At 46.5% G+C, this 19,823-nt stretch overlaps 2 protein-coding genes across 5 annotated transcripts in view; one reads left to right on the top strand and one right to left on the bottom strand.

Annotated features, from left to right (window-relative positions):
• caskb (calcium/calmodulin-dependent serine protein kinase b) overlaps window positions 1-19,823 on the top strand; it is a 26,760-nt gene continuing 6,937 nt past the window's right edge. For 2 of the 4 annotated variants that reach the window (XM_076094524.1, XM_076094526.1), the window contains exons 1-15: window positions 1-756; window positions 6,489-6,601; window positions 9,314-9,419; window positions 10,152-10,229; window positions 10,370-10,442; window positions 14,267-14,369; window positions 14,663-14,838; window positions 15,057-15,179; window positions 15,474-15,557; window positions 15,816-15,915; window positions 17,987-18,108; window positions 18,312-18,389; window positions 18,482-18,562; window positions 19,323-19,511; window positions 19,626-19,704. In XM_076094524.1, the coding sequence (XP_075950639.1) occupies window positions 692-756; window positions 6,489-6,601; window positions 9,314-9,419; window positions 10,152-10,229; window positions 10,370-10,442; window positions 14,267-14,369; window positions 14,663-14,838; window positions 15,057-15,179; window positions 15,474-15,557; window positions 15,816-15,915; window positions 17,987-18,108; window positions 18,312-18,389; window positions 18,482-18,562; window positions 19,323-19,511; window positions 19,626-19,704 (1,570 nt within the window). In that variant the 5' untranslated portion in view covers window positions 1-691. Of the gene's footprint in view, window positions 757-6,488; window positions 6,602-9,313; window positions 9,420-10,151; window positions 10,230-10,369; window positions 10,443-14,266; window positions 14,370-14,662; window positions 14,839-15,037; window positions 15,180-15,473; window positions 15,558-15,815; window positions 15,916-17,986; window positions 18,109-18,311; window positions 18,390-18,481; window positions 18,563-19,322; window positions 19,512-19,625; window positions 19,705-19,823 lie in introns of all 4 variants that reach the window. The other 2 variants (XM_076094523.1, XM_076094525.1) reach the window with 1 other exon arrangement.
• gpr34a (G protein-coupled receptor 34a) lies at window positions 11,379-13,812 on the bottom strand. The gene is made up of 3 exons (XM_076094529.1): window positions 13,407-13,812; window positions 13,211-13,319; window positions 11,379-12,820 (listed from the first exon to the last, which is right to left on the bottom strand). Exon 3 carries the CDS (start codon window positions 12,774-12,776, stop codon window positions 11,496-11,498), a length of 1,281 nt encoding a protein of 426 aa, XP_075950644.1. The 5' UTR covers window positions 12,777-12,820; window positions 13,211-13,319; window positions 13,407-13,812; the 3' UTR covers window positions 11,379-11,495.

A 19,823-nucleotide genomic window follows, 5' to 3' on the forward strand; every position in this document is an offset into this window, starting at 1 on the left:
TCTGGAAGTCGGAGGAACAGCCAGTCGAAGCCAGCCAGCATCTGAAGCCAGCGATAGGAACCGGAGCAACGGTGGACTAAACGGGTCCAGGCTGCTGTGTTGGAATATAATTTTAATATTCACAAAGCACAGACGGTGTGTGCTGCAGAGTTAGTCGTCGACATGCACGCGACGGTCTTCCATTTGGGCTCGGGAAGCTGAAGCATATCGCAGCCAGGACACATTACGTTGTCGGTGGGATAAGCCATCTGTGATACAGGGTGTGTGTGCACAGCGAGCTCATATTAAACCCAGCTAGCCAACCGTTTTTCGAGGTTCTCCGTTAGCTTGCGGTGCAGGGAGCATCTTGGTCGGTGCGTAACGCCTCCGTGGATGCTACTGAGGGAGTCCTGTGGCTGGCAGAGATACACACCCGAGGCATGCAACGAGCGAGGACATCTCCACACCCTGGGGTCTGCTCTGTGGGCACTATTTAGCTTAGCTCGCTGGCTAGCCAGCCTACCAGAAGGTGGGGCCGCGGAGTGACAGTCTCTTGGACGCCAGCTAATGTGGCTAGCCGGCTAACTTGGGACTATTTCAGCGGCCACTGATTTTTCCTGTCACTAACATTTTTTTTTTTAAACCCTAAACAAGAAAATACAAAATCCGCGTGGGTGTGATATCTTGAGGAGAGCATCCTCGTTTTACCTAAATGACCATGGCGGACGACGACGTGCTGTTCGAGGATGTCTACGAGCTGTGCGAGGTGATTGGCAAGTAAGTACCCGTCGTTAATAAACGTCCATTGTTTGCTTGTCTCTGCTTTGTATATTTTTTTACCGCATTTTCTCTGTTGTGTACACTGTTCCCTATGTGCTGGCCCTGCAGGTTTTTTCAAGGGGACTTTCGTGCACTGGGCTGGGTGGGTGAGGTGAGGTCGCTCCTCAAAGTGCCATTTACTTTATATATTTGGTTGAATAGCATGCACACAGTTACCTTTTTATATATATTAGGAGTTGCAGACCGTGCCTGCCATCACCACCTCCATGCAAGACTGTGTCTCTGACTGCAGGTTCAATAGATGGAGGAGCACATGTCTTGGTGTTCTTCTACCGTACAGTTAGCTGTCATACTGGCAGTCAGGGGGTTTGAGGCACAGGACATGTGGGAGAATCATCTGGCTGCACATCTAAAATGTCTGCAGGCAGGATTGTCCTCCTCCTAACCCCCCTGGTGTGACAGCAGCCAAACCTGCATATGCATCCTCCTAAAATGTGTCAGTCAGAGGAGGCATAACTTTTTCCGATGCACCAGTGAGGTAGTTATGTTTTCATAGGAACCAGGAGACTAACGGAAGCACATTTAAACCAGGGGAGGCAAAAGTTCCCGGTGCTATGAATATTAAAAATCTCAGGCCCTGTTCTATATCCTGGGACTTCCTTTTGTCTTTGTTACTAATTGATGGATGGACCAAGACCACTAGAGTCCCAGTACGTGGAGCCACTGGGGATGGCTGGTGCGGAAAATGGTGCAAACCATCTTCAATTTGAGAATGATGGATGAAAACATGTCTACTTGGCTTGACCCTAGCCGTGGATCATACAACCTTTATGTTGTTTTGATAGTTTTATATCCACCTTAGCTGTCAGGTGACCATGTAAGGTGTGCAATAGATGCATAGATATTATTGAGAATATAATGTATTTTCCTGCAAACATCAACCTACATAGAAATACCTATATATCCTGCTTGCAGGGGTCGATACAACCAGGCTGCATTTTGGTGCTCCTTGCAGACGTAAACACTGATAAATGCAGTATTTGCCAATACTTATTGAGTGTTTGAGCAGTTGTGCATGCCAGGGTATGGTCCCACAGTGCAGACAGGTCAGTAGAAGAGAACAGTAGTCTGTTTTAAGCTTTAGTAAAGAAGACGCATGCCACAATTATGTCAAAGAAAGGACCAGAACATCCCTCTCATCCTGCCAGGTCCTTTGTGAAACTGCAGTTGATGGATCAAGTGTGTTGAGTCCTGGTGTCTTGGGATGTGTTGCAGGAAGAAGGGGGGGGATCATGATCATTTTTCCCTGTGGTGGGAGGGGAAGGGAGGCTGAGGCAGATCAATGGAGACAAGTGGAGTTGGGAATGTAATGGCCCTGAGGCTATGGATATAAATAATGCCAGCAGGCATTGACTGCAGCACTCTGCCATCTCCGACTCTGTTTTTAACCACATGTTGTACTGTTAGCACTACCGAAACCTGAGGATGTTAATTAATTCACATTTCAAATGGGAATGCTTTGTAGCTACAGGACACCATCGTAAACATTCCGTTCGATGTTCTCGTTTCTGGTTGGAGAATATTCCTGCTTCTGTTTGTTATAACTAGTTAGTCCTTTACCTCCTGACACATAATGTAAGAGCTCTCGCGGTCATTTGTTTCACATCATTAGATGATCCCGGTGCTGTTGTACGCTGGCGTGCCTTCTGCTAACCTTTTGACCTCGGCTCCTTTGAAACTTGTGCATAAACCCTATTATCCAATCCGGCCCTCCTCCTCCTATTGTTGCTCAGAGAAGTTGTCTATTATTGTCCCTGATCGGCTTGTGTCGGAGAGGAGCAGCCTGGCTGGGTGGGATAGAGAGCACTGGTCACTGTTCATCTCCTCTGAACTGGGACTGCACAGAGAGACATGTTTAGGGTGATTGCTACTGAAAGACGGTTAGTAGTTTCATTTAAAGAAACCTTTTCTGTATCGAGTATTGTTGACATCTTTCATTTGATCCTATTTCCCTGAGGGTGTCTTCCTGATTGGCTTTTTATCAACCTCTGTGATAGTCTAGAACGATTGTTTTTAAGGTGCTGTGTGAGTGCACACTTTAGTATTAACAGGGGCTCCTTGTCTCCTTGTCCAGTGGGCTCCTTTCATCCTTAGTGCTGCTTTCCTCATTATTTTTGACGGAAAGATGTGCTTTTGCAGCACTGAGAGCTTAGCAAGGTTTCAGAACCGAGAGCGAATGAACAAAACAGTCAAAACAGTTTTTGTGGAACTTTTAGCAAGTCGGACTCCTCATTCATCAGGGCTTATAGTTGCATGGCAACAGCAAGAGCTGCATATGTCTGTGTGGCACGGCTATAAAGAGACACAGGGACCGACTGATTTTACAGCTCATGCATGTAAATGTTCATTCCACTCCCCCGTGGTCATACTAGCCTTATTTCAATGGAGGAAGATCAAACGGGTCAGGTGTCAAATCGACGTCTAACTGGATTAACTCCGTTGAAAGACGACGCGGTACAGAACAGAACGGGCGTGGGCCGCGCAGGCCCCGCTCATTATACCTTCATTGTTTTGTCGTTGACATAGTAAATATGTGATCATGATGTGATGGGAGCATAATGCACTAAACCACAGGCCTGTTTCGGGGGATTTCAGCTCACGTTGAAGGGTTTGCAAAGCGCTGAAGCAATTGGATCCATTTCTGTCTCTAATGATTGTGTGTGAATAGGACTTAGGTTGTTGAGACGCACTGTCGGAGTCACAGTGCTCTTTATTTCAGCCCTCGGGTGCTCATTAGAGCCAATGATGTCGGGATGTGCGACTCACTCTAAACCGATGAAGTTCTCAGCCTTCTGGCTTTGTCTGATTTGGATAATGAAATTGCTTGGACGACACTTTTCAATCTTGCGTTTTCTTGATAGCTTTTGGTGGTGTAATGAATGCAGATGCAATCTTGAGCATACAAATCTAATCTTCCACAAAATGCTTTGCTGCAAGAAGGCCAACTTTATAAGCCACTAGTAGCATCTCCTACAATTAATCTTAATCTTATGTAAAGCAACATCTTAGCTGTCACTTATCAGATGTTGTAGTAGCTTCAAGCTAGTTTAACCAGCATATATATAAGTACAGTCATTTCAGAACTGTGAAATATGTTTAGTATAATAATCTTAATTGTTTATTTGAACTAAAGCCCTTCCATGTGCAGTATGTGCCGCTACACGCCAGATCAATAGGTGTGAACGCAGATCAATAGGTGTGAACGGATGGTGTGAAGTTGGATCTTTCTTTCAGACTACAAGGCCAGGGACTCCACATGGTGCTTCAAACAAACCTGGATCCTCTTCTGGCTTATTTTTGTAGAGGAAAGGGTTTTTATGCCAAAGCTTTAGAACCTCCTGAGGGTGTCTCTGCTCTAAATTTCAATTTGCAACCGGAATATTAATTCCCCCTACTAATATTCAAAGGGGTCTCTCATTTGCATAAGTAAGCACTCTGGATTATTGTTGCTGCTCAGACATTCACAGTGCTACTGTTGAACAGCACTGAACTTTGTTTAACTTGTGAAATTAACAGCTTGCCACTTGAGCTCATTTTGGGCAGTAGGGCAAACAGCACTTATCTGAGAATCCCTTTAGATGTTGTTTTCCCCTTTTAAAGCACGGGCCTCTGTACGAAGTCATGACGAGACGACCGTCAGCTCCGTGTGTCCACGGGCATCGCCACTAACTACCTGAGAAACTCTAATTATGTTTCCGTTTCTCACAGCTGGACAAACCCCCCCCAATTTATTTTTTGGGGACAGACTAACCAAGTGAATTATGCTAGCTGCTGGCCTCAGCTAAAGAGCAAAGTGCTGCTTTAAGCAAAGATGGTCGCTCTCAGGAGAGCAGGACCGGTGATGTTGAGTCTGCAGCTACAGATGTGTCCTCTCCCTGTTGAGAGAGAGAGAGAGATTTTTTTGGCTCGTGGCCAGCACGGATGTTGAAAATGCACCTAATATCCAGTCTTTTGATTTACATAGAGCGGAGACTTGAAATGAGCCTCGGAGCACTCTGTAAGGATTGCCACTTTGGGCTAATGTTTGATGACTGCCGCTGTCGGATGTGAGCCATGTGTGGGCGTTTTGTATGAGCCCACTCAGCACAGCTGCAGTGATGTCAGTACGGCATGCGGCCTTCTCTGCTTCCTCACGCTCACTCTCTCTCTGTTACGCTTGCTTTCTTATAATAGCGACTGTCCATGACAACCCCCCCCTTTTCACGTCGTAGAAACAGCCCCATTCGGGGAATTGATTCTCCGTGCAGCTCCCGTGAATTGACAGCCAAGATTACAAATGGGGTTGATGCATAAAATCTGGCAGGTTCACCCAACCCCACCTCATTGCTTAATGGCGGTAATGAGTTTTATTGACACACATTAGATCGGTGCCAAGACGGCCTTACCCCCGCTGCATCGCTGTGTCCCCGTGGTTGCAGCCTCTAACTTAACTCCCCCAAATATTCTCCCGTCAAACACAGATCTGAGACGGTGCGGCTCAGTGACCATGATGTAATGAAGGATTTTAAACTTTCCTATTGCATACGGTGGACATCAACACTTCAACATTACCAACACTTGAGTTTCTTGAGCCGGTACAGCACAATTTAAACAGATCCGAGACTATTGTAGGGTTGGAATAGGGGCGTCAGAAGCCCCAACATGCACCCAGGAAGCTTCCCACGCACCCAATGCCCTCTTTTTAATAGGAAACACAGCTGCTACGGCACATCCACCCAGGGGGGGAAAGGTCAGTGGGGTTGTCGGATAATTTGCAGAATTCCTGTGAACTCTGGAGGGAAGAGTGTTGCGTTTTACGGCTGCCGGGGCCCAGAGTGGGCACATGCTGCCTGCGTTTTGTTTGTGTGGGTTAATCATTCCAGCAGATGTGAGAGCGAATCAGCTGCAGCCCCCATCCTCCCAACATGCACACATAAAAGCGAATAGCTTTTACTGTTTGACACGGACGTCGTCACACAAGTTCATTTGCTCATTCCGTTAAACCAACTTTTAATGGCCACCACTTTGCTTTAGCAAAATGTGTGTTTTGTGTGTTTTGAGTGTGTGTGTCAGTAGCATTTGGTTCCGCCTCTGAGAGATGTAGAGACAGCTGTAACACGGCAGGGGTGTGTGTAACTCTCAGTGGGCAAGGAGACACAAAACGCGCACATGTCTCGGCTTTCAGTGGCCGTTACTGGTGCTCTGGCATTATGAGAAAGAATTATCATATGCACCTGTGACACTAATGAAATATACGGTCTGATGGTTTCTGCATGGACTTGACTTCTGTGTTTATGTGAGGAGTACCACTCAGTGTGGCTTGGACTGTGTGCAAACACTCACAGAGGGTTGTAGGAAGGAACACATGCGTTCTAGCTTCCATTGCATTTATAACAAGAAACGCAACCGTGTAATATCTGCCGCCCCATTGGTCCAGAAATAACCTGAGTTGGGTAGGTCTCCCTCGCTCAGGTCTCTATAATAAAGCTTTTATTTGAGCTTTTACAGCTGTGCTGCACACCACTGCTCTATAATTCCCACTGGCGCGAGCACGGCTACGATGGTGTGTGTGCGTTTTGTATGTATGTGTTTCTCCTAAGTGCTAACTGAACTAAGAAATCACATATGCACCGAGGTTTCTGTGTGTTTTTGTAGGTGTCTGTCACTAACTGGGCACGTCTGTGTTTCAGGGGTCCCTTCAGCGTGGTGAGGCGCTGCATCAACAGAGACACGGGCCAGCAGTTTGCCGTAAAGATCGTGGATGTGGCCAGCTTCACCTCCAGCCCCGGCCTCAGCACGGAAGGTGAGAAACGCGGCAGACCTCACGCCAGCCGTGGCTGCAAATAACAAGAGGGACAAGAGAGGATAGCTGTTAGCAATGCTGTCAATCACAGAGACTTACTTACGTCTTTGAAAAGTCTAACCAACCTGTGTTGTGCAATACTGTTTGGATGCGATAGCAAACACCGAGTGTATAATGGCATTCTCGCACACAAATATACGAGGCATAATGTCACACACACACGCTGCTCCCAGATGAATAATATGCTGGGACTGCTTTCCATTGGCTGCTTGTGTGGCGGTGAGTATGCGACGTCTCACCATGTGGTTTTGTGCTCCGTCACGCTGAGGTCTGTGTTTAAAAAAGAGATGGATGGAGACAAAGATCATAGGTGTGTGTGTGTGTGCGTGTGTGTTGGGGCTCATGTTGGCGTTCGCTATGTGCCATCTGTGATGCCTCAGTCAGAGATCAGCCTGGTAGCCAATAACAGCAAGACAAGGAAGTGACCCAAGGGAGGAGAAACCGTAGATGTAGAGATGTACGCTAGTGTCTCCTAAAAGCAAAGGCCTAAATATTTTTGGGCTTTTTGTAATAAGTATTGTTCTGACTTATTCTATAGACAACAATACAGAAATGTCTCTAACATGCATCATCTCATACACTGGATTCTAGACTTCTCTAAATATTGAATGAAGTGTGCATCTCAAGGAATCCAGAAGGAAACCTTTGTGACGCCCTCATTTCTGACATTTAAGAGAAGAAATGAGCAAGTGGACACTCAATGTGTCAAGGTAGAGAACTGGAGTGCAGCCAGACCTGCAGAGTGGTTTCCTGGGACCTCATACCGAAGGAATCTGTGTCAGCATAAATGTGAGTGGAAAGGAGAAAGAGGCAGAACTGCTACAAGCTAACAAACATTCCTATTTATGTATTAATATCACTCTGTGCGTATGAGCATGTGAGGGAGGTGGACGAACAATAATAAAGATGAATATAGAGAGTGAACATTAGAGCTCTATGGGGTTTGAACAATACATTAGTGCAATTTGCAGTAATATTAGTTAGATGTGTATTGTATAGCCCCAGACACACTAACACCAGTGCATGACGGAGCATTTTTGACTTATCAGTGCGAGCTCCGTAAGCCGGGTTTTGTCCCACAGCCATCGGATGCAAAACCATCACGTACCAAACCGAGTGAAATGATTAAACACCGCATCCCACATCCTCGTCTTGCCCAGACCGTCCATGTGAGAGTGCATTTGGAACGGGCCCAGTTGACTGGTGTTGCTTTCATTCAGACGCTTCCAGGCCTCTCTGGCTCCCTCGCTCTGTTGCAGCGCTTCCCTGCGCTGCCGTGCGGACACACTGGGCAGCATTGTTGCGCTCAAGAATAGATACTCAATGAGACGGGCGGAAGACGAGTGTAAAGTGGGGGGGAAATAATGAAGGGGAAGGAACAGTAGAATGGGGGCTCTGTAGTGGGGACACGGCATCATTTCTCTGAGTTGCATAATGATACTGGTCTGTCACGACGCAACGAACACACACACACACACACACACACACACACACACACACACACTAGACTTGCAGATGGGGAGTGGAGTGTGTAAATTAGGTTTTTATGGAGTGAGGAGCTCAACAACACCACGTCTGCCAGCCTTCCTCAGCACTCGCCGTTAAATGTTTCACCACTTGTCTCTCCAGTTGTTGGTCATTTCATAAAGGAGAGAGAAAAGAGAGAGAGAGAGACTGTCCACTCCTCTTTGCAGTGTTTCCCCCTCAGTGTTGTTTCCTTTAATGAGGCAGTCAAAAGACGAGGAATGCCACGGCCGTAATTGTATTTGCCGTGCGAGCCGGAGGATAATGAGAGGGGATGATGTTAATGAGCGTGAGCCAGATGTGCCTTTTAAATGTGCAATTAAAATTATCTTCTAGTGAACCCACATCTGGTGTCACTTGTCTTGTCTGCTAGATACCAGCGTGTCAGCTCGCTTGTCATTCTGCCCGGCATGTGAAGGCTCACCTTGTACTGCCGTCCATGCAGAATGGACTCCCTCTGTGTGTAGATGACATGTAACTCCCTCTGGTGGTGGAGCTGAGCTGTAGCAGGTCTGTGGAGGTGTGAAAGGAGGAGGGGCGGCCTCTCTGCTTTTCATCTCCTTAACTCGTCCTCCAGGGACGTGGAAGGGTTTAGCGAGGCGCCGACCAACCACAAGGGAGCGTCTCTTCTTTCTCTAATGAACATCGGGGAGCTTTCTCGCCCCAAAGGTCATCTGATGTTTTCTAAATGATGTTTAGTTTAAATGCATTCTCATCATGTCACTATAACGTGTCTTTGTGCCGCAGCATCGCCTCCATGAAAGCTTTTTGAGCTTTAGAAAGTCTCACTAGAACCTCCCACCTCATCTAATATCTCTACATATTGTTATTATTTGGGGGGGAATAGCACAAAGCCATATCTGTCCCTCAGTGCTGACATTTAGGGGCATAAAATACAGTAAGTGGTTGGAAAATGTCAAAGGAGTTTCAGACATTCAACACCGGAACTACTGATGCTACGAGGAACACAAAGTCCTCGAGTGAGTCAGTGGAGGAAGCTCACTGTGAAATTTGAACTCGTGAGAAATTCAAAAGATGAATCGGTTGGAATGTTTCAGTGTGCTGTAGAGAAATCATGAGTTACAGTATGTTTGTTGTGTCTCATCGTACTTGCTTTCTCTCTGCCAGATCTGAAGCGAGAGGCCAGTATCTGCCACATGCTGAAGCACCCCCACATCGTGGAGCTGCTGGAGACCTACAGCTCCGACGGCATGCTCTACATGGTCTTTGAATTGTAAGTCTCCGTCGGCCTTGATGCGTTCTTATTTGAGGGTTTGATATTATGTCTCGTCTTTGTTCTTAAACAGGAAACACCTTTTCTTTCTCACCATCACACCATCTAGTCAGACTGTTTCTGCTCAGCTGCTGAATATTAAGACCACAGGCTAAATCTAACCAGCAGTTTGCAGATGTTTGCACCTGCTGATCTCACACCAGCCCCCTCATTTCCGTGGTTTTAGGCGTGTGTATGTGAAGATCTTTATCTGGTTACCATATTAACTGTAATTTAATATCTTCTGTTGGAGAGGAATAACTAAAGAGATCATGCTCAGAAATTCCCAGAATATCTGAAATATGAATTATTAGTTATAATAGCTTTATCATTTTTATTGTAAATAATAAGTGCTGAAGTGATAAATCTTTTTTATGGCAGCGAGCAACAGAATCATACTGAATGGTGACAGATTTATTTCTATTGCGGCCCTGCGGCCCAGTTCTATGAATCCACAGGAGACGTTAGAGAGTCGGCTCTCTGCTTCGCCTTCCAGGCATTTCTTGTAATTTTCTAAATCAACTACTGGCTGAGAAGTGCGATAATGAAGATACAGTTCCTATATGTTCAAGCCGGTGACAGCGGGTCATAAAATGCCTCCCTGACAGCTCTAGAGTCATGCACTATTCTTAGAGATGCTCTTATCTATAATCGGTAGAACCCTCATTCCTTCCTCTTTCTCTGTCTTCTCAGTATGGACGGAGCAGACCTGTGCTTTGAAATCGTGAAGCGAGCCGATGCCGGCTTTGTGTACAGCGAAGCGGTGGCCAGGTAGGACACCAGTCTGGGAACTGTGGGTAGAACATATTAAATATTAATGAAGCCTGAAATAAAACAACAATTTCTGGATGCCGTAAACAATCCCTCCCCCTCCCCCGTCCTGTCTCTGTTTCTGCTTTCTGTGCATCCAGTCACTACATGAGGCAGATTTTGGAGGCTCTTCGATACTGCCACGACAACAATGTGATTCATCGTGACGTGAAGGTGAGATCTCTCTCGTGTGTCCCAGACTAAGCTTCTGAAACCACCCAACATGTCTCCTAATCTCCGTTAACTGAGGCGTTACACTTCTTCATACCGAGGGGTAATAAATGAACGTCCTTCCACTGAGAACATGGTTATCTGTGCAGTCTGTGCGGTGACAATAAAGGTCAAAAGAAAGCACAACATCCGCTCTCCACATTGACTTGTTGCTAGTTTTCTTATGTGGCTTTCAGAAGAAACATTTCTCACCGCCTGGAAGCCCCTGTGGTTTGCAAACCAGTGCGTCATGCTGGGTTGTATCGCATGTCGGAGAGGCTAGGTCAGCCCTTTTAAGAGTTCTTATAGTCAGATTAGCACCAACCAGTGATTCCAACAGGATTAGCCATCAAACACTAGCAGACCAGATGGAGCAGTCCTGAACCACTAGCAACACAACAGAGTCCCCGAAGGGATCAACGCAGCTTTGTTTTCAGTGTGTGCTGGGTGGGGGGGGGGGGGGGGGAGTCAAACCTGGGTGAAGTTTGCACATTACTGCGAGGTTTGTTTTAACTTGGGGGAGACAGATGGTCGGCTTTTAACTCGGAGCAATTCGGAACGAGTGTAGTTGGTTTTCAGTGAAATAAATAAAATTGTTGTTTTCGACATGTATGGTATTTAAGCACACACTGTGTGAGGACGGGAAGATAGTTCTGTTTATGCATCTCATATTCCACTTTAAGAGAAGAGTCCAGATGTGTTTGTTTTAGCGTTATTCATCAGAGACACTCGATCCATTATTACCACGACACCCTTTTTCTCTCTCTGATGGGAAATGCTTTCTCAGAAAAGCACTGAAGTGCATCTCCTCAAATCCGTCACTCAGACATTAAACTAGAATTCAAACAGTGATTCCCACACAACACAGGTGTTCAAGCCAACACAGTAAGAATAGCTCAGTAGTAAGAAAAACGTTTATTTTTTTAACAAAAGGAGGTAAGTTTTACAGAGAATTAGCCGACGCGTCCGGCGTTTGTCACACATTTATCTCTCCAGTGATCAGATATTAACTTGTGATCACTGTTGGCCAGTAAGTGGAAGCGTGATCAGTCCTGTGCAGCGGAGGGTGGAGTTCATGACGCAGATACTTGTTCTGGGGGTGGCTGAGGGGGTGTTGGGGTTAGTGAAAGCCATCAGCGCAGACGGTCGTCTGAACTCCGTGGTCGAGCTGTTGGATGTCGCGTCGTTTAGGAAAGGAAGCCGGTTGCCAAGTCGGTGTCCGATTGCTCGGAGGGCAGCTTTGCGCACTGAGCCGGATAACAGAAAGTACATGACGGGATCCAAACAGCTATTGAAGGCGGAGAGCAACAGCATCACCTCATTGGTGCGGTCCATCAGTTGCAAGTAGTCACACGAGTCTGTCCTGCTGAGCTGGGAGAGGATGTAGATGGGGCGGAAGGCGTGGTAGGGCCCGAAACACACGGTGAACAGGAAGAGGACGAAGAAGGACTTCTTGGCGGTTCGACCGTACCTCTGTGCGTTGGGAAGGTCCGGCTTGTCCCGGGACACCCTCAGCAACTGAGACGCAATCTTCGCATAGGAGACCACCAGCATGATGAAGACGAGCCAGAACAACAGCACTAGCACCGCGTTGAAGTAGGCTTTCCCTTTGGCTTTGCTGCTACGCTGCTTGTATTGGAAGCATTGGTCACTGTGCTCTCTGTCCTCTGCTGTGGCGATCATGGGCACCACCGCCGCCAGCGACAGCCCCCACAGAGCCCCGCATGCCACCCAGCTCCACGGCCGGCTGCGCCCCCACAGCACCATCCTCATGCCCCTCCGTGCTCTGCCTTTCCCCTTCAACCTCATGTATCTGTCCAAGCTGATGAAGCCCAGTAAAGTGATGCTGATGTACATGTTCATATAAAACAGGTTCCCCACCATCTTGCACGCCACAGATCCCAGAACCCACTTGTTCCCGTTCGCATGGTAGAAAACCCTGAAGGGCAGACACGCCAGGAGGACCAGATCAGCCACGGCACAGTTGATGAGGAACACCCGCACGGAGTTGCGGCTTGAATGTAGGAAAAGGAAGACCCACAGGGCAAAGAGGTTACCCACAAGGCCAAAGAAGAAGAACAGGGAGTATAGGACTGCCAGCGGCAGACGGAGGGCGGCGTCATCAAACGAACACGCCGTCTGGTTTGGGGAGGAGGTGGAGAAAGAGGGGTGAAGAGAGGTGGCAGAGAAGAAGGATGACATGGCAACTGGGAGGGAGGAAGTCGAGATAGGAAGAGAGGAGCTAGACGAGGCGGAGGCTGAACGAGTGAAGGGGAAGGAAGAGGAGAATGTGGTCATTGTGGCTGAGCGGTGTTCACTTCAGGGTTGTCGATCATTTGCCTCTGAGAGAGAAGAAACAAACGCAGTTAGTTCACTGAACAAATAGAGTTTTAACAGCTGAACTTAAAAACAAGAAAAGGTTGAGCGCCCCCACAGCGAAACTGCATTTACATATTTTATGATTAATGCACAGACACAGACGGGTGAGTAATATGTGCGTTGTAGTTTTAAAGGTCACACATGTAATCATTGTTATTGATGCCGAGCCTTGTAAAAGATCTGGATTCTCTTCTGAACAGATGTAGTATTCTACGGATGGGAGCTGGACTCACGACTAACTGAAAGTTCACTGTTTATTCAACCCATAAATTCCCGTTCCAGTATTACAATAATGCAGAGGAGCTCAGATGCACTCGCATGCACACACAGATGAATTAAAGAAAATCACTCACCATCAATGGTTGCGTAGAGCTTTCAGCACAGCCTCAGGTTCAAATGTTTGGGAAAGTGCAGAGAGGTGTTGGAGCACAGCGGTCCAGACTGTTTTCTTCCTCCATCAAACTGTTATTAGTTAGAAAACGTACTTGTATGACACGATATTATGCAAGAAGAGTCCTTGTCCTCAACACCTTTTATTGTGACGTTCACCTTTTTTCTTCAGTCTCTAATGAGTCATAAATCCTGCGCCACTCTTTTCTTTTCCATCCTTTAGACTGTCTGCTCCTCTCAGCTCTTGTCCTCTCTTGCTTTATGAATTGAAAAGATGTCTCATGCACTCTCCCCTCTCTTGCTCTCCCAGACGTGACTGTTTAGTCTGCCGGTCCTCGCACCTAACTTCAAGGCTCTTGTTCCCCCCCCTTCTTCTTCTCACTGCGTCTCTCTCTCTCTCTGATCTCGCAACGCCTCAGTCCACATCCTCCACACCCCTCAATTCCCCCATTACGAGAAGTGAAGACAGGAAGTGAGCCCACCACACTCTCATCTGCCATGTAGCTCTCCTCAGCCTCAGCCCTGTCTGAATAATATTTCTGAAATTGGCTGAATACTTCATCCATCCTGCCCTTAAACAAACAAAAAAAAGATTAACCCAACAGTTTTAAGGAATTTTAATTTGCATAACAAAAATGTTGTTCTTGGTCTAATGTAACACCTTGCTCTTCCTTTTTCCAAGAGCCAGGTCTCTAAAGAGAATCCTGCATCTCACTTATTGCTGTGATCCCTCATCTGCTGACTTCTTCCTGGGGAAAGAATCAGCATCATGATTAGACTGTGGTTAGAGTTGTGCACGTCGTCTTGTCATTGTGAAACAGGCTCACGAACCAGCAAGATCCCATCTTGCACTTTTGCAGAGAAAGAGCGATGCTCTGCACAGTTTCTGTAAACTGCAGAGAAAATTTTTTTTTTCTTTGTCAGTAAAAAAAAAAAAACCCGAAGTCATATCTCATGTATGTCGTGTATCTGAACTATATGGAGCATACATGTACTGTTCATCTTCTGTCTCTCTGCAGCCTCACTGTGTGCTGTTGGGCTCAAAGGAGAACTCTGCTCCGGTGAAGCTGGGGGGGTTCGGAGTGGCGATCCAGCTGGGAGAGTCTGGTTTAGTAGCTGGAGGTACAGTAGGCTCATTTCACTGAGAGAACACTTCCTACTGTACATTTGCACACACACATACCCCGCCTGTCTCCCAGTGGATGGAGGGTTAGTCTCTCTTTCATGACTTTTGGTTTGCAGACATGAAGGCATTTTCTTACATTTTTAAAGACTAAACTAACGCATAACTCCCAAAGCAGCCCTACAAAGTATATGCCTCTGCATCCTTATAACCTTGTAACAGAAGTTATTTCCTCAGATGTCCCTTTTTTTTTTTTACCATTAACACTGAAAACTCTGTCTTCTCTCTCCAGGTCGAGTCGGCACACCTCACTTCATGGCCCCAGAGGTAGTGAAGAGGGAGCCGTACGGCAAACCGGTGGATGTGTGGGGATGTGGAGTCATCCTCTTCATCCTCCTCTCTGGCTGCCTTCCCTTCTACGGCACCAAGGAGCGCTTGTTCGAGGCCATCATTAAGGGGAAATACAAGGTAGGAGCTGATTTACGCGACACCGTCATTGGTGCCCTTTAGCCGCAGCTAAGCACAGTCGCGAGCTCCTCTTAGTCGCTGTGCGTCAAGGGTTACAGACAACTGATGTTTGTTTCATCACTTCACAACTTTACTGGTGTTATGTGATAATGTTATACATGCGTCTCAAAGTGTCCTTGTGTGTGTGTCTGCGTGTTTGGGTGTGTGTGCTCGTCCAGATGAACCCCCGCCAGTGGGCCCACATCTCGGAGAGCGCCAAGGACCTGGTGAGACGCATGCTGATGCTGGACCCGGCTGAGAGGATCACCGTCTACGAGGCCCTCAACCACCCCTGGCTGAAGGCAAGCTCGCACACATACGCACACATACAGCTAGCGATGCATTCCCTACAGCTATGTGGTAACATTTTAAGAGCAACAGACATTTAGTGTGATGTGGGGATTTGGTGTTTGCGCTTTGGCCTTACTGGTCTGATGTGACTCAAGAACACTTCCTTCTGCTTGGAACCACAGCTCTGCTTTCACATCCGTTGTGCGACTGCTCTTATATCCGTCTGTGTGCTCGTGTCCCCACCGATGTGTTTTCTACTTATGTTTATCTGTGTTTTTGGTGTGTGTGTGTGTGTGTGTGTGTAGGAGAGGGACAGGTACGCCTACAAGATCCACCTGCCTGAAACAGTGGAACAGCTGAGGAAGTTCAACGGCAGGAGGAAGCTGAAGGTCAGCATTGATGTTAAGATCTGAGTAAAAGATTACAGCGCGATTGAATCCGAGATGAGAGGAAGTGCCTCCACAGCGCGCAGCTCCTTCTGATGACCCAGATTAATATCTCGTCAAATGTTTCCCGACATTCTCAACAGGCCTGTCCTCTGAAGGCCTCGCATGTAAACACATACAAAGCATGTACTTACGCCCAACAACACGGGGCTCTGTCGAGGCTTCATGTAACAGCCGTATTATCCGTACTCCGTGTCCCAGGGTGCAGTGCTGGCAGCTGTTTCCAGCCATAAGTTTAATTCCTACTATGGCGACCCCCCAGAGGAGCTACATGACTTCTCAGATGACCCCACCTCCTCAGGTAAATCGCACAACACTATCCTGGTGTAGCGAGGTTTGGTTCTTTAGAAATGTGTTCGTAACGGAGGGATTTAGCTATTAGTTTGTGACACACACTGGATTATAGATAATATAACCAATAAGAAGTGTCTGTGTTTGGTCTCCCGACATATTGTCATGTCGGGTCAAATAAGAACACGTTCACTTTCTATTCCAGTTTCTATTCTATATATGTGATTTCCAGCTGTCTGTGTAGAACTTCCTCTGTTTCGATGAAGACAGATGTTGCCAAACGGCCTCACTTCCCTGTCTCATACGCCGACTTTCGCTTCCTCTGATAAGAAGACGGCAGGCCGTGCCTGCCAGCAGTTATCAGCAAACATAAACCACTTGTGTCGCCTTGATAAACGGTAGAATCCTGAGCGGTGTAATTCATCGTCTCCCAATGAATCAGTGCAAAGCTCTTCACATCCTCTGCTCAGGTTTATGTGTAGCCGCTGCAGCCAGATGTGCCTTTGATAGGTCCTTTTTGCTGAGGCTGGCAGTCTGTAGCAGTCATGCTTCCTGGCGACTGGTTCATTTTTGCCGTCGCAGACCTCCAGACATGTTGCCGGTCGTAGACTTGTGTAGTACAGTCGATGCTTGCAGCAGCTTGGCAGATTATTCATAGATTTTGCAGATTTTCTCTCTCTGTTGCTGCTCTTTCCTCTATCCTTTTTATTCCCTACCTGCCTTAATGCCTCCCCACACCGCCTGCTCTCTGTCTGCCTTTTGTCTGCCTTTTTTTCTGTCTTTGTGAGGGGTTAAACTCTACGTCCCTAGTTGCAGAACACCTCCTCTAATCTCAGCCTCTCTGTCTTTGGTGTTGTTTCTTTCTGCTGTGCTGTCTCTAGGACTGCTAGCTGCTGAAAGTACGTATCCCTCTCCCCACCCATAGAATCTCTGTGTGACACCATGACATCATCACTCGCTTTTTTAGTTGCATCTTTGTCTTCCGAGTGTTAAATGATATATGGGGGTCCTAATCCTCCAAAATGGCATTTAACGGGTTTCAAGATGTTTAACACGAGAACACCGTACATAAAGAGAAATAAATACATATAGACGTGCTCTTAACACACCCACCTTCCCTCCCTTCTGCTCTGTACGTAGTATATGACAAAGGTGTCAGATGGAAAATAATAAAAACATAAGGTGAAAAGTAATAATGGGCAGTGACTCAATTCTTCAGCGAAAACCTTATTTTTTTTCAAAGAGGCAGCCATTGTAAGTACGCATTTAATAAGCTTTTAGTTATTATTGATCTGCTGTAAAAGCAATTCTAGGAATTGCTTGAAATGAGTCTCCCTAATTGGAGTAATATGAAGCATGTAAACAGACCTCCAACGAGGTTTTCCCAAAGTTAGTGACGGGTTAGATTGTGTTTTCTCTCTCATGCCTCACAGTAATATCTGAATCACAGTCTCATCATGAGCCCAGCGTTATACACGTGATCTCCATATTCATCTTTCATCTGTTATTCATACAGTACAAGTTAAAGGCCTCGGAACGCTTTTTAAGAAATCAGATTATTTTTTCTACATTTTCCTATATATATATATATATATATATATATATATATATATATATATTATATATATATATATATATATTATATATATATATTATATATATATATATATATATTATATATATATATTATATTTATAATCTGCATTTTTCTTGGGCGTACTCCTCCCAACCCATCATCCACACTGACTTTTTGACGTGACCTCCCTCTGATGTTGTATTGATGCTATGTACCGCTGTTTCTCTGGTTTTGCTGCATGTGTGGGCGTTGCAGCAGGTACTTGGGGTTAAATAGTTCTGAGTGTTTTATGCGTTTTCTGTTGTGACTATGTGTTGCTTGTCTTTTTTGTTATTCGTCTCTTTTTTTTAATGCCTGTTGAGTGTGTCTGTCATGTTCAGTGTTTGCATTTTGCGTATTGGGGAATGCTTGGTGTACTTGTTGGTGTATCTGTTCTGTGTGCATAACTTCTACACGTGTGTGTGTGTGTGTGTGTGTGTGTGTGTGTGTGTGTGTGTGTGTGCAGGGGCAGTTTCACAGGTTTTGGACAGTCTAGAGGAGATTCATGCATTGACGGACTGCAGTGAGAAAGACATGGATTTTCTGCACAGTGTCTTCCAGGACCAGCACCTCCACACCCTGTTAGATGTGAGTAAACCACAATATCAGGACCTCTTCCTCTGGGATACCAAAAGCGCCCAGTAGGTGTCACTAAGAGTCCAGAGGCGGCTGCAGACAGTATCTGTCCAACGTGTACCTTCGACTAACTATCATGCGGACTTGGTATTGGTTGGGTTTTCATCTTTTATGAGAGTCAAATTGTTCTTACATGCGAGTTGTTGTCTTTTCAGCTTTATGACAAAATCAACACCAGGTCGTCCCCTCAGATCAGAAACCCTCCGAGTGACGGAGTGCAGAGAGCCAAAGAGGTGAGGCACTCGCTGCTCTGCTCAATGTTTTATATTCGGATCATTCTTAATGTTCACAGCTCTTTTCTCCTCGTCTTTATTTTCTCCACCAGGTACTGGAAACCCTCTCCTGTTACCCAGAGAACATGGAGGCCAAGGAGCTCAGGAGGATCCTCACACAGCCACACTTCATGGTGGGATATTTGTGTTTGGTCCTGTGCACGTAGCGCACGCTTATTGGTGTGCGAGATTATAACCTACTGTGTCAGAAGTAGGGTTCCATCCACAAAGCTGCTTAGCACCTGAGCTTGGGCGAGGGATCGACACATGGAAGGGGAAAAGAACAGAGAGGGAGGCATTAAAGTGGCCGGGAGAAGTGAAGAGCTCCAGCGTGGATCTGCAGTAGCGTCAGTAGAACAACACTTTGGGAAGATATTACTGTTCGTACACGGAAAGTTAAAAAACTGAGGCAGAAGAAACCAGTGGAGGATTTCATGTAAAGGTACAAATCTGTTGTCTGTCATTGCCATACCAGAAGGAGTGTAGCTTGTTTTGGGGCTGCAGTTTTCATCTAGAGGAAGTGTTATTATAACAGTCTATGATTTATAATGTCAGTGGATAAATGTACGGTGGTGCTGCCGTGTATTTAGCCCAGTGAGAAGCAGAGGTGTCTCTGCTGATTCAGTCTGTGACACTTACTGGAGCCGTCACGTCACGCCTTCGGTTTGGTTCAATCCAATTAGCCCGTGTTGCTCTCTGGCCTGACCGGCTGGGTGTTTTCATGCTGCCACAGACATTTAACAGTGCTGAGAGCTGAATGGCTGTGAAGGGCTTTGGCATGGCAGCACATGGGAGGAACAGACGCATTCTTTCCCTTTAAACCTTTTCCTGTTGAGTGATGATCCAAGGACGCAGTTGTGTCTTCACATTCGTGGCCGTCCGTGTTCACTCCAGGCTCTGCTGCAGACCCACGATGTGGTGGCCCACGAGGTCTACAGCGATGATGCGCTGAGGGTGACCCCCCCGCCCACTTCCCCTTACCTGAACGGAGAGTCCCCAGACAGCACCAACGGAGACATGGACCTGGAGAACGTCACCAGGGTTCGCCTGGTCCAGTTTCAGAAGAACACCGATGAGCCCATGGTGTGTAGACGGATACAAGAGACGCACATATTGCACACTGCACTAAATTTCACATGTGGACGAATTTAAATTCAGTATGTAGTAGAAGGTATTGACCCTCTCTGTCTCTTCTAGGGCATCACTCTGAAAATGAATGAACTGAACCACTGTATTGTGGCCCGAATCATGCACGGTGGAATGATTCATCGACAAGGTATGCATCCATATCACGTGCAACCTTACGCCACATGTACGTATTTATTAGGCCCATTCAGCCACACGTAGCTGGAGATAACGGTTACTCTTATTGGACGAACTTCTGCTAATTGAAAC

Source organism: Anarhichas minor, unplaced genomic scaffold, assembly GCF_050575085.1.
Source record: "Anarhichas minor isolate MPS153535 unplaced genomic scaffold, ASM5057508v1 ptg000018l, whole genome shotgun sequence".
NCBI lineage: Eukaryota > Metazoa > Chordata > Actinopteri > Perciformes > Anarhichadidae > Anarhichas > Anarhichas minor.

What these genes read in the sequence shown, in the direction of transcription:
- gpr34a (XM_076094529.1), bottom strand. Translation starts at nt 12,776, where the DNA reads ATGACCACATTCTCCTCTTCCTTCCCCTTCACTCGTTCAGCCTCCGCC.